The 14,417-nt window shown below is 50.6% G+C and overlaps 1 protein-coding gene across 1 annotated transcript in view; it reads right to left on the bottom strand.

Moving 5' to 3' along the window:
* LOC121661606 (GDNF family receptor alpha-4) overlaps window positions 1–14,411 on the bottom strand; it is a 68,149-nt gene extending 53,738 nt beyond the window's left edge. The window contains exon 1 of the mRNA XM_042021967.1: window positions 14,276–14,411. Within this exon, the coding sequence (XP_041877901.1) occupies window positions 14,276–14,315 (40 nt within the window). The 5' untranslated portion in view covers window positions 14,316–14,411. The remainder of the gene's footprint in view (window positions 1–14,275) is intronic.
* Between the last annotated feature and the right edge of the window lie 6 nt (window positions 14,412–14,417).

The raw sequence follows: 14,417 nt of genomic DNA, 5'->3' as shown, positions 1-14,417 counted from the left end.
ACACAGTAACATCAGCTTACCCAAGAGAAAAAGCCCCACCAGAATAGAGACACGTCTGTGTTAGACTCGGTGTCTCCCAGGGCTCTTTTAATGTAATTTTTTTCTCTTGGAAGTTTCAGCCTGGGAGCAGAAGGAAAAATTTCTATAGCTGTTCATTGTTCCTAACTTTTTTCTAAATTTCTGTGATTTGGATGTTAGTGACTGGGTTTAAACTAAATAGAGTAAAAATGTTGCAGACAACCCTTGTAACTCCTACTACAGTTCCGAGAGCCAGGACTTGAGAAAATGCTGGACAGAGGTGGGTACTGCCTGGCACAGGGTTCAGATGGGCAGGGGTAAGAGATGTTGAGCCAGTTCTGGGATTCCCTCATGTTCCCTTTGGACACAATTTCAACACATTTGGAAAGAAACTGTCCAGTTTTCCACAGATGCTTTTTCTGCCATAAGAGGGAAATAATTGAGACTGAAAGTACTTCCACTAATTGTCTGTATTTTTAATCTGGAGTGGTGCCAAGTTCCTGCTTGGAAATTGTTCAAACAGCTGTTGTTACCAGGCTCCCCAGGAGGACATTTGCACAGCACGTGGTCATAGGGCACCGTAGGAGATGGGTCTGGTCACACAGCCCATCCTCACGTCAATCAAAGTGCTGTTCCCCATGCTGCCGGGTTTCTGCCTGTGGAACATCGTTAGGTCTGCAAAGGCTATGACATAATTTCAAATCTCCAAATAAAAACAGAACAGAAGGCAGATACTTTCCCCCAAAAGACAAAGGATTCTAAGTCTCTACAGAGGACTGAGAGACACATATTTGCAGAGGAAGAAGTGGGATGAGATGTTTTCAATGACCTTTGTTTAACCCACCAGCTCATGAGCCCTTTGCTGGCTTCAGCCATGGTCATTCCTGTGGTGCTTTCTGGAGCCAATGGCTGCGATCTGCACGGATGCTTCAAGTATAGAAGGCCACAGGCCTTAGGGAGAGCAAGCAGCAGAGAAATCATGGTGATGAGCTCAACTCGAGCAAACTCACCCAGAATCTAGATGTACAGCAGATATCTGGTTTAAGGCCCACAGATTCACCTCCTTCTCTGGTACCCAACTCTCCCAGAAACCCATGGGAAGCTCAATTCCCTGATACAATGAACATACCTCAATATTTTGGAAGGTATTGTACAAGCCTTGATGGGTAATTTAATCCCAGAATCTGTTAATAATATAATAGAATCATTGAATATCACAAAATGGTTGGGTTGGAAGGGACCCTAAAGTCCCTCCCATGGGCAGGGACACCTCCCACTGTCCCAGGCTGCTCCCAGCCCCGTCCGGCCGTAGGGATGGGGCAGCCACAGCTTCTCTGGACAACCTGTTCCTAGCTCTGCGGACTATTCCACCTCAACAGAAGTGGCTGTGGCCTCGTTTCGTGTGTAGCTGTGCCTGACCTGAGCCATGTGAGCCATGTGGGTGCGGGAGTGTGGCTGAGGGGACGATGGCCGTGTGTTTGTGTGCGTGTCCCCACTGCGTCCCCATCGGGAACGTGCTTTATACTAAAGAGGCTTTGGCATTAATGTGTGTAAATTAAAGTATGACTGCAATAATAGTCAAAAGGGAGCCCAAAAGAGAACAGAGAAGATTGATTATGTGCGTATTTTAAGTGCTTTGTGACTGTGAATGTTTATTTGAAAAATAAGAGTAAACAAGATGCACTAACACTACAAATAAAAATAATAAAGGGAAATACATCTCTTTTATTATTAAATCATAGATTAAAATAGGAAACAAGGGGGAATATAGAAACATATATCTCTTTGTGGAGGCTTTCTATAACAATCATCATAAAATAACGTTGCAGTACCTGACAGCTTAAATAAAGACAGGAGCTGAGGCTCCTATCTACACATTTATCTCCTCTGATCCAGACAGAGTAAAGAGGCATAAAAGGCTGGGATAATAACATCTTCCCTGCATACCAGCTCCCAAACGATAGGCAGATTTTATACTCGGTTACTCCACATAATGTCAACATTGTTAGAAAACAAAACCACCATGAAGGAACATCTTTTTCCCTCCTTCTCTTTCACCCTTTTTCCCTTCTGATCTATTACTCCATGATTTCTGTATGACACACAAAGGGGCAGAGCAGAAGCTCTGCTCTCTGGATCAGCCCCTGGATCTGTGGGGCAGCAGGACAAGGAACGAAGGGAAGGGGCAGTGAGGTTCAGACAGGTGCACACAAATCAAATGCAGAGAAGCAGAGAAAGCACCGGGCAATTCATTCAATCCCTGTCCCTTCCCTGTGCAAGTGTCACAGGAGCTACTGGAGTCAACAGTTCTCCACCACTGCTGCCCTGCCACCACCCTCTGCCACCCAACATGTCCATGGTGGGATGGACAAAGCTGTGTCCCTGCGTCCCACCGGAGCCCAGCAGCACGAGGGAGGCGCGGGAGGAGCCGCAGCTGGCGCTGACCCAGGGGATGGGGCTGCCGAGAAGCCGTGGTACAGCCAGGTGTTTGTTCCCTGTTGTCCAGGCTTTGTCCACTGAGATGGACTCAAACCCCGGGAGGTTCTACCTGAGGACCAGCTTATTCTTTCCCCAATTCCCTTCATCACCAACAGTCACCTGCTGCCCCTGAGCGATTCTCACACATTCTTGGTATGTTCAAGGTGACACCACAGCAAGAAAATACAACCTGGGGAGTTCCTGCAACAAGTCACCCACACTCCTAAGAAAAAAATACTTACCTGGGACAAAATAAGCAGCACTATGAAAGGAGCTGGATTTCTAAATCTCCTTTTCTGCTCTGAACTAACTCTTCCCACAGTGGGCAGTACTCGGAGCTCATTCCCTCTTCCAAAGCCTGTGGGATCTGAACTTCTTCTGGAACTTCTTATCAAACAAGGTCAGGTTGGATGGGGCTTGGAGCAACCTGGTGTGGTGGAAGGTGTCCCTGCCTGTGGCAGGAGGTGGAAGGAGATGAGCTTTTAGATCCCTTCCAATCCAAACTATTCCATGAATGTACGATTCTGTCTAATTTGCCCAGGGGGCTTAAAAACTAGTGGGGGTGGACAGACTGACAGACATACACAAGATTCATTTTCCCAGGAAAACACAGTTGGAAGAACAACATAATTAAATTGTTCATCTTTAGTTGAATCAATTTGTTAATTCTTAGCAGCCTGAAGGGTTTTCTCCAGGGACACCTACATTTGGCCAGTTGATTTGTTATGAGAAGGCGGAGTTCTTGGCACTTACTTGAGGACATGGGGAAAAATCTTGGCACCAGCAACCCATATTCTTTTGAAAACATTTACTTTTGAGTCCCAGCAGAATGGAAGGTGACAATAGGAGTGATTGTCCAAGCCTGACTTGGAGCCAACCCCTCAGGGAGGTTACCTCCAAACTCCTGCCTTGCTCACCTCCGCTCCAGGGAGAACAGGGCCAGCTCTGAGGGCAGGAGTTCTCCTGTCCTCGGAGCAGAGAGGGCCTGGGAGGTGCAGAAGGTGATGCTGGATCTAAGGCACTGAGACTGTTCTAGTGGAGATGAGGAGCCAGCTCATCACCACGTAACAACCAGCAGAGCGCAGGGCTTGCCCAGGCTCATCATCCAACACGGAGCCACTCCCAGCTCCACCATCAAATGGCCATTGAAACCTTGGGCTGAGCAGCACCATCTTCCCATGGTATCCTCAACATGTATTTGGGATATATTGGGTAAAAGGGAAAGTGAAAGAACTTTGGCCAGCCCTTGACTCCAAGTGTTCCAGGCAGCAGGGTGACCCTCTGCCTGGAACACTGTTGCCATCTCAAAGGCCACACTGGCCCCTTGTTTAGCTCGTGGATGCACCCAGGACCTGCAGATCCTACACAGCGATGCACCAGTTACTCCTCATGCCTATGACTCACAACTCTCCTGAAAAAATTTCATCAAGCTTCAAGCAGAACTCAAACTGAGACCCTGCAATTTCTTTTTCCATTACAAATGAGAAAAATAGCCTAAACATTTCACTCCTAATACTCAAAACTTTTTCCTTCACTGCTTCACGCTGTTGCTCTCTCTCCTCCCCTCCCTGTCTTACAGCAGTGTGACTAATCCTCTTCCTTCCCTTGCACTGTTACCTTGAAGGTATTTATAGAGTGAGATCATGTTCTCTCCTGTGTCTTTCTCCCCTCTTCAGCTCTGGATAAACCAAGCACCCCCAGGCATCTCTCACGTGCCTTCTCTTAGAGGTCATGCTTGCTGCAATGGCAAGCCAAGCAGGGCTGTGCCTTTTGGAGAGGACACTCCGGGGCTGATACAGGCTCTGCAGGGAGCTTCTGACGGCCTTATCCTGCATACACACAGCCTGGCCTCCGGCTGGGCCCATGTGCCTGTGGGCTTCACACCTCCGTGCACCGAACAGCCAGATTCATCTGCTCCCGATAAATCAGCCAGTGCCACCATTCGTTTTGTATTATCTCGTGTCATTGTGAGTGTTCTGCCTTCTGAGCTGGAAGCAGCAGAAAGGAAGATGAATGTAGGGGCTTGAAGGAGATTGAACTGAAACATGTTTGTCCAGCAGTATCTGGGAGCTGTCTGAGCAAAGGACAGTGCCTGGGAGCGACAGCGTGGTCTCAGTGCCCTGCCTCACTTCCTTAATCAAGGAAACTCAAGGTGCTGGTCCAAATGACCCACACCTGCCTCACTCAGGCTGTCAAACTCTCCTCCCCTGCAAAGCAGAGCAACCACTCACACGCCGACTGGGAATGGTCCTTGGCTTGGGACCAATGCCCAGGACGGGACTTGTTGGCCACGGCCAAAACCTCTTCAGGGATTTTAACAGGTGGGACAAGCAAATTCCCATGGCTCCAAGTGCTCCTGGGCTCTGAGTGGCCTCTGTGACCACCAGAAGAGTCACCATAGTTCAACAACTCCCCATAGTTCCAACCACCATTGGGACCAGAGCCAACAGGTCTGTGAAACAGTCAGAAATTTCTCACTGGATTTCTTTCTTTCTCTTTTAACCATGGAAAAATATGTTCCCTGGGAAAATTTGGGGTTTGTAAGTAGGAAAACAAAACACAAAATAATGTTTTAATCTCATTTTTTTTATCTTTCATTTTTTTAGTTGTATCAATTGAAATGATGGGTCCTTGACTTCTGCCTCCAGCATCAGCTGCTTCCTTGGAGGACACGAGAACTTGGTGGCTTAGGTTGGGCTCATCTCACTGATCAAGGAAAGAGCTAAAATTGTCACCATAATTGGCTTTGTAGTCCTTGGAGATAACACCAATCTGCAGAGAGGGCCAGTGTCCCTCCAGGCCCCTCAACCTCTCTCCACAATTGAAAGGAAAAGTTCAGAAGACCAGGTGAAAACCAGGTGGGATGAAACCCATTTCCTGCAGCCAGCTGGGACCATTCCCTGTCTGGTGTGTGGGCAGTGGACAAGTGAGAAACAAGTTCCATTTCTCTTCCTGTCCAGGGTCCTCCAGGAAGACCATTTTCTGTTTTCTTAATAAAGGCAGATAAAACAAAAGAGAAACATCTGCAGCTTCATTTTAGTCCTCATTTTTCTTCCCCTGGAATTATACTTAATAAGCATTTTATTTTCCACTTGCTATCTTTTATTTCAAATTTTACTATTCCTGATCTGTCACTGTTGTTCGAAAGTCAAATTGTACCAAAAGCCCAATGTTTTTCTGGGAAATGAGCTTCTGTTTTCCAGCTTGCTCTTCGCTCAGAGGCTTTTATGTGCTGCACTCCACGGCTGCTCCCCCTCTGTGGCACCCGGCTGACTCCAGCCCTCCAGCAGGGCACATCCCCAGTCCCGGTGCAAGGCAGGATCCCCGATCCCTGTGCACGGGCAGGTTTTCAGAGCACACTCCTCACCTGAACTTGGCTCCGGCCCGAGCACAAAGCACGAGCTCAGTGGGTCGTATGCTCGGGCAGGCGCTGCTAAAAGCCACATTGTTCCTCATAGGCTGCTCAGAAATTCTGATCCCAGCTTGGAGTTTGCTGCTTCCCACAAACACAAATATGCCAGGTCAAACACAGCGCTGTCTCCTGGCTCTGCCTCACAAGAATTTCCCTACTTTAAAACTACCCTTTTTCTACACGTGGATGCAGTGAATTTACATCATTATCCAAAACCTGAGAGACCAGAAACAGACGCTGCAATTCCTCGTCCCATGGGTCAGCATTCAACCTGCAGATTAAACACTTCTGGGGGAGTTCACTGGGTTTCTTTTTGGTATTTGGGCCTTTTTAATTCGTGTTTGTTAGTTTGTTTTTCGCTCCAGCCCTTCCATTATGATCAAAACTTACTGGTAATGCGATAGCATCTGAGAAACTCAATTAGAGATCTGGACCCCCTGGAGTCAGCTACTTAATTACTAACAGGCTTTCCAGCACACATTAAGGATTGCTGTGGCTGGTCTGTTGGGAGGGAGAATGAAGCAATACCAGGAGAGGGAGATAAATTTCCTTGCATTAGTCCCAGGAGGGTGGTAACTCTGGCACTGCTTTTCCTGGGATGTGTGTCCACACTCCACGCTGTCACTTCACCTGCAGAGAATCACATCACCTTTTGCAGAAGGAAAATCTAGCCCTTAGGGCTTCCCTGGAACCAGAGAATGGACCTCAGACCTTTGCAGTCCTGCACTTTCCTCCTTCCAACGCCTGAATTCCCTGTTATCATGGGAAGCTTCATCTGCATCTTCTGTCCAACACCTCAGGAGCCTCTTCTCTTCCACTTTCCATCTCCGGACCAGAATCTGCTCAGAACCTTCTCCACTGTTCCCTTCCCAAAACTTCTGGCCCTGACAGAGAAGTCTTGCACTGCAAGTTTAGCAAAGTTCCCAAAACAGCAGGACAGTCTCTAAGGCTCTGTCCCAGAGGAGGTTTCTCATCTCAGGACATTTCCTTTTAACATTCCAAGTAATCACAAAAAGGAGACAAGATTTCTAATTAGACAGGGAAAACCAGCATATTCTCAGGGAATGGGGCACCCGAGCACTTTTGAGGAGCTCCACAGGGCAGCACTTTTGGTTTAAGGTTTGCTAATTCTCCAAAGCCTGACAAGTCCTGCACTGATCCCATCAGCCCCCTAAGGGGACTGGCTCTTCTTCCTTTAAGTAATCTGAAATCAAAGCTCTTATTAATAGAATCATAGAATCTTTTAGATTAGAAAAGACCTCTGAGATCACAGAGTCCAACTACTTCAGTCTCTCCTGCAGTGATTCCCCACCAGGCAGCAGACAGAAGGTGTGAGCCCACAGCCTTGGCCAAATTTGGGGTGCTGGAGGGTGAGGTGTAAGAGCTGCAGCACCGTCTGTTCTGAACATACTACATTCCCAACACACAGCTCGACCTCGTCCTCATTCCAGCTCCTTGTGGAGACACCTCCTTCACGTTACCTTGAAGGTTTTTCCGGGCACCACGACCCCCTGAGCACTTTTCCCACATGGGAAGGGAAGCTCTGTGCTCCCTCTCCGAGGGATGATGCGGCTGTGACAGGCAGCCCAAGGTGAGCAATTTGTCTCTCAAGCAACCTCGCTGGGTTATGTTCTCTTACCAAGGGGAAGAAACAAAACAAATGTCTTGGAAGGGGGGAAAAAATGTACCGTGAAATTGCTGTAACTCGTGTCAAATCAACTAACCTTGCAAGGAGGAGTGAATTCCTCACCAAGCAGAGGAAACACTTCAGCACACTCAGCCTTGTCTGGGGCTTACACAAACAGGTCAAATGCCTTTGATTCATTCCAAGCCCTGGCTGATAATTCAGCATGCAGGGTCACTCTCCTCTCCATTAACAGACGGCAAACACGATGTCCTCACCTGCAGCCTTCATTACAGAAGGCTCCGGGGGGGTTCTGCCGCCTCGAGCCTTGTGACAGGTTTTTAAGGTGCCTTGGGCTGTACACACCAAACATCAAAGGCAAACACCAGCAGCAACAAAGGGAAAAATGCACAGTGCTGCAGGAGACAAGTGCTACCTCTCTCTCCAGGCTGCAGGGAACTGAGTCAGGATATCTGAGATCACTGGGAGGCTGTCACAGGCAGCTTATCGCTCCTCACACGCAGGGAAGCTGAAGTATCAGGAGAAATAGGTACTCTGATAGGAAAACTCGTTTATCCAAAGTCAGACACAGGTGACTGAGGAGCTGTGAGTTTCCTCCCGGATTTTCTTACTGGAGCAACTTTGACCAAGGGGGGGACGGGTTGGCTGCCAGACAAATCATTCCATCTACAGCCAACACTTTGGAGCTGGAGTGCAGATCCCAGACACCAGCTGTGGGGGATGCAGAGCACACAGCCACAGAGTCATGGAACGGTTTGGTTTGGAAGGGACCTTAAAGCTCATCCTGTTCCACCCCTGCCATGGGCAGGGACACCTTCCACTAGAATGAGCAAGGGACAGAATGACATTAAAGTTATAACCGTGGTGGGGGTGATGCCTTTGGGGGATCCAATTAGAGCAGCAGGAGGGAGAAATAAAGTGCTCAATAAAGGCTGCAACAGTAAAAGAAGGTGGAGGTGACACTTCTGGGGGGTCCAGTTTGGGCAGCAGGAGGAAAAGAAAAGAGCAAAGCGTTCAATAAAGGCTGCAACAGCAAAAGATGAATTGAGAAATTCAAACCCCTTTATGATTCATTTGACTGTTTATGTAAAATTCTCACGGACAGGACCACATGAACTCTACACGAGTGGTGGCCCAGACACTGTGTTTGCTCAAAACAAAAATTCACAGCCATCTTCCAAGTGAAGGCTCCCTTCCCACGAGGCTGTAGCTGCCCCGTATTTCCTTTGCTCTGATTAATGGAGGAGGATGGGATTTCCCGGGAGGCACCAGCCAGCCTCATTTGATGCAAAGCTTGAAGCAAAGCCTGATTATTTTGCAGAGATTGAGTTCAATTCACCACCTCTTAAGGCACCCTGGAGCTCTCCCAGGACCTGTCCCGAGCATTTGCTGGGTCCAGTTCAGTTCTGAGGCTCCAGAGACCTGAAATCACGCAGGGACTCCCACAGTTGCTCCTGTTGCTGACTATCTGGAGAGTTGAACTCATCCCATGGGCGCTTCCACTCCTCCCTGGGTTTGCAGCCATCAGTGGCTCAAGTCCCTGGAGGCAGAGGAGATCTGAACACCCGTGAGCAGCAGCGTGTGCTTCGGGCAGTCAGTGACAGCCCTGCAGCTCAGACAGCAGCACCGCAGGTGAGTTTTAACCCAAATTATGCACTTGGCCTTTTTTTTCACTGTACAAGTAACACAAAGTGAGGAGGAAAAACGCACCAGTTTATCAAGTCTTAACTCCCAGCCCATTAGCATCTGGACCTGTTTAAACTTCCATCCCAAAGTGGACTGCCATCCCCTCGGGGGTAACGAATAGATGGCTGAGCTTGGAGATGTTTGAAAGATGAGCAATTGGATCCTCCTTTTGGAAGATGCACGGAAAAATCTGTTCCATTCCTTCCTCCTCAAAAGCCAGCTGCTGCACGTGTGTGTCAAAGCGCCCTCCGAGCCATATGTCAGCAGCAGTGCGGGGAGTGCTGCAGTAACTCTGCCAGAGCACTCAGTGGGGACAGGTATCACAGACAGGATTTTCCAGTTGGATTCTAAAAATCAAACCCACAGCACAACTGTTTTTACAGCATCTTTCATGCAAACTGCTTTCCAGATGGATTTGGACAGAAAGAGAAAAATAGAATCAAAGAATAATTTAAATTGGAAAAGCCCTCTAAATTGGAGAAGACCACTGAGTTCAACCATTCCCCAGCACCGCCAGGGCCACCCCTGCCCCATGTCCCCAAGGGCCACATCCACACAGCTCTGAAATCCCAACAGGGATGGGGACTCCACTGCTACTCAGATTGCTCGGATCCAGCCTCATCTGGAATGTTTCCAGAGACGGGGCATTGACCACCTCACTGGTAAGATGCAGGGAGATGCTTGGAAATATCCCTGAGGATAACAACCTCTCTTTACACCCACCACCCTCGCTGCAGATCAGCCAGAGCCAGCTGTGGCACCACTTGGTATCAGACCCAGATCCTGAGTGACTCACGGGTCATTCACATGTGATGTGACCTTCCTGCAGACTCCTTTTTCTTTCTTGTGGCTTTCCCAGCTTCTCCTTGCCCAGAATAAATGGTGGCTTCACCTCTGGAAACCCTTCTTGCCCTGTGTAAGACAGTCCTGGGTCCTTGTCCCCCATCACCACAACCCCTCTTGGACACACTCCCTGCCCAGTCACGCAAACTCAGCTTTTCTCCCTTTCCCTCTGCAGGACAAAACATCCGTGCATGGTTCCACTCCCATCCACCTCTTCAGGCTCATCCTCTCAGCCACGAGGTTCCACTCTGCTTCCACAGGAATCCAGTGCAGCACAGCCCTGTCTGAACCTTTACAGCTGGGATGGACCAGAGAGATGAAGGCAGTCACACCAGGAGGTGGAAACGTCTTCCCAGCCCTCGTCCCTCAGCCACTATCACAGCTCCCACCATCAGCCCGTCCAGGCATGAAGTTCACTGCCAGGAGGTGTTACCAGAGGGGACTTTGACAGATGCTTTTAAAACAAGGGAGCTGTACTGAACTGAAGATTGACGGGAACAAGCTTTTCATAGTTCCGTTCCTTTTAATTTTTTCAACGAAATGTGCTCTTCTGAAAAAATTCTTTTAGCAGGAGAACTACCTTTCAATTTGCCTCTCTTGCTTTTGGGTTGAGAAGAAAGAGGTCATTTATACATTTTTTAAGGAAGCAAAAGGAATATAAAGTCCACTAGAGGGAAAAAGAAATCATGGATATCTTGGTAGCAAGGTATTTTTATCAAAAGGTGGCAAACTTTAGAGACATTAGAAGTCACGTTTTAAAATGACCAGGTGGAAAGTTATAAAAATGAACAAGTCTTGTGTGAAAATGATGAAGGGAATTTCAGGCACAATAGAAATCATCTGTGAAAACTGTCAGGAGAGCAGGGAAGACATTTCTGTCTCCAAAAGCAAAATAAAATGCTATTCACAGTAATTCATACTAATTATTAGCCTTAAGTAGTACTAATTTTTATCCAGCAATAATTACTATTTAAGGCTCCAGAGCTCTGGAAAAAACATTTTCTGGGTGTGGTAAGATCCTTGCGGAGGAATTTGCACAGCGTTCGAGGGCAGCCTGTTGAGGGAGAAGTTTTATTTCTCCTCTGCACCACCACAGAGAGACATAAATATCACATTCCTATTGATGCAAATAACGGATTGCTCCTGTCAGAACTGACAAAGCCACAAATTTAAGGAGTGCGTCCCTCTCTCACACACAGATGCATTTTTCAAGAGATTTTTTTTGCTTTTCCACTGGGATCTGAGTTCCCAAACCAGGTGAAAATCCGCCAGACAATCTCGTGTTTGACTGCATCTGTGAAGAGCCTGTGGGAAACATACGCCAGGAATTCTGGAGAGGAGCGAGCGCGGGGAAACTGGCGGCCGTGGTTGGCAGCAAAGGGCCCCGGTGCCATCTGGGAATCCTGCCCTCCACCGCAGGGGCCCGGGACTGACTCTGGGGCCCAGGGGGATTTCAAAGCAAACTCCTGCTTTCAGCTGTGCCCAGCATTTCATTCTCATCCTTTAATTGGTATTTGGTTAGTGCAGGGACTGATGTGTCCTCTGAGATCTGGGCAGTTCTTTGGGAGCTGGTTACAGGTGTAACCCAGTGTCCTTGTGAAATGAATTATACTCTTTATATTTAGCTATATCGGTGCTTTCTAGAGCCTTGATTTGCCATAAAGTCTTCCTGAATGCCTCACCACTGTCCTGTGAGTGGGATTTCTGCCAATGCCACAAATTCAAGTAAATATCAGGGAACACTACAGCAGCAATGAACTTCCCCAAAGCCATGTCCCTGTCTTCAGGGGTGGAACTGTGTGCTCCCATTCTGTCCTCGCACTGCCATCAACGTGGCTGCTGGGGAGACAGGTCAGGGAGCTGATCTGGCTGAGAAGCAGTTGAGGAAAATAAAAGCACTGTTAAATTCTGCGAGTTGGCTGCTCTGGGTCACCCAGTGTGACCACCCTGTGGCCAGCAGGAAGCTGGGAACGAAGCGGCAGCAGGAGCTCTCCATCCAGGCTGGACAATGGCGACACTGCCTAGTCCCACCGTGGAGAGCCCTGATCTCACCAAGAACTGCCTCGTCCAGCCAGGATCATCGCAAGAACGACAGAGGGGGACACACCAAAAGCAAGGCACTCGCACTGCAGCCCACCTGGTGCACAGCCGGTGTGGATGAAGCCGGGAATTGCCAGGCTCGTGCCTGCCCTCCCCAGCCTTGCACCCTGGATCCCGGCAGGGCATCCCTCAGGCACATCTAAATGTCCATCCATAACAAAACCATCCCAAAAATATCTAGAGAAGAGGCTGAGGGTGTCCAGTAGCATCTGCTGGGGTGGTGCTGTGTCTGCAGGGGTCAAATGCCGGTTCAGGGGTGAAAAGGTCCCTCTGGAGACCCTGGGATCAGAAGGCCAAGGGTGAGTAGGAGCTGATGGCTTTGCTCTGGCTTGGACCAGAGGTGACAAGTGTATCCTTAGCACCTGTCCCCTATTCCCAGTGGCACTGCTGACAGTGGAGGACTGGCCATTTGCTCTTTTCTGTAAGTCCACTTTCTCTAGAGAAATCAATCAGGCCACCGGTCAGTCAATCAGGCAGTCAATCAATGAGCCAGCCAATTGGAACCGCTTGGAAAACGGATCCTGGACTCCCACCCAGAGGCCCCGTGATCCTTACAGGAAAAACTGCAGCTCTGAGGGAGGCTGAGACCACCCTCAGCCCAGGGCACAGCTCCTGCCCCTCTGAGGCAGCAGCCAGCCCAGCCTGGGGCATGTCGGGTCCCAGTGCACTCCAAGCCCCTGGAGCAAAGCATTCCGTGGCTGAAGATGGTCCCTGTTGGGTGGGGGGGTCGAATGCGCCCCCCCCCCGCCCCCTTGGGGACTTGGAAGAGTTGCTGCTGCTGACATCTAGTGACAGGGAGAGCCGGCAAGAGGAGTCACCTGAGCTCCGGCAGAGCCTCCCCGCCGCGGGAAGAACCCACTCGGTCTTGCCCAGGCGCGGGGCTCCCAGCAGGATGCGGGGCGTGCAGGGAGCAAGTGCCGGGCGATCCACGATGTCCCAGACACTTCCAGTCATCCCAAGACCTTTTCCTCCTCCAGTGGCCACCCGAAGAGAACAGGCGCATCCTATTCCCAGCCTCCCCACAGCCTTTCCTGGTCTATTTAAACACAGGCTCAATGTTGGGTTTGCTGCCTCAGCGGAGCACAGGGAGGGGACAAAATACCCCAAGGGGAGGAGCCGGCGTGGCACCCAGCAGTTCCCAGCCGCTGCCGGGGGCTGTAGTCCCTTCACCCACGGCTCCTTCTTCCCAGGGACGCGGGGGGCCCCGGGAATTACGCGCAGGAGAAGCGTCCGCTCCGAGCTGAGCCGAAAGGGGATGCGAGCGGGATGCTCAACGCACGGGAGCTGCAGCCCGCATCCCCGCGGACACGGGGACAGAGTCTCCCAACCACGCCAGTGGACGAGGGCTGCCTTTAGAGCTCCACAGGGATAGGGGAAACATCTGGGGTCCTTACTCCCTGCTCCCAGCGCAAGAACAAAGCCCTGAGGACAGCCGAGTTCTGGGGGGTGTGAGGAAACGTGCGGCAGGAACCCCCGAGCGCACACAGACACACACAGACACACACGCGGCTCGGGTCGGGGCTCAGGACACGGGGCTCGGAGCTGCACAACGCAGCGGCACAGCTGGGGCTGCCACCCCGCACACACCTGCCCCAAACCCCGACATTTTCCAGCCTCAGCATCGCCGGGGGATTCCCGGCGCTGGGCAGAATCTGCCTTCCCCCTCCCCAACGCAGTCCCTCCAAGCTCCTCTTCCCCAAACAGAAGTGCCTTAATTCGCGGTAAATTTGGGCATTTCCGCGGCAAACACGACTATCCGAAATGACAGTAGCAGAGAGCCCAGCGCTTGGGTCCAGACCAGAGGAGGCAACAGAAAGCTGATGATCACGGAGTCACGGAATGGTCTGGGTTGGAAAGGACCTTCACCATCATCTCGTTCCAACCCCCCCTGCCACGGGCAGCGACACCTTCCACAAGCCCGGGCTGCTCCAAGCCCGTCCAACCTGGCCTCGGTGATGCCACCCCAGGGCTCCTCACTGCTCCCGGAGCGCCGGGGAGCGGAGACCCCCCCTGCCCGGGGGTGGCCGAAATACCCCCGCAACCGAGCCCGGCAGAAAGTTGTGCCCTCGCTCCCCCCGCGCCGCGCTACTCACCCAGGAGGATCAGGGTGCAGAAGCAGAGGATGCCCCTCATCCTACCGCTCGGCACGGCTCGGCCCCACCGACTGGGCTCGGCTCGGACCCCCGGCCCGGCCCGGCGCGGCTCGGCGCGGCTCGGCGGTGCCGGAGGATGCGC

Source organism: Corvus kubaryi, unplaced genomic scaffold (assembly GCF_017639235.1).
Source record: "Corvus kubaryi isolate FWS band 111438036 unplaced genomic scaffold, C.kubaryi_AGA036_p1.0 37182, whole genome shotgun sequence".
NCBI classification, from domain to species: Eukaryota; Metazoa; Chordata; class Aves; order Passeriformes; family Corvidae; genus Corvus; species Corvus kubaryi.
Note: the sequence above shows the minus strand (reverse complement) of the source record. Positions and strands in the feature narration are given on the sequence as shown.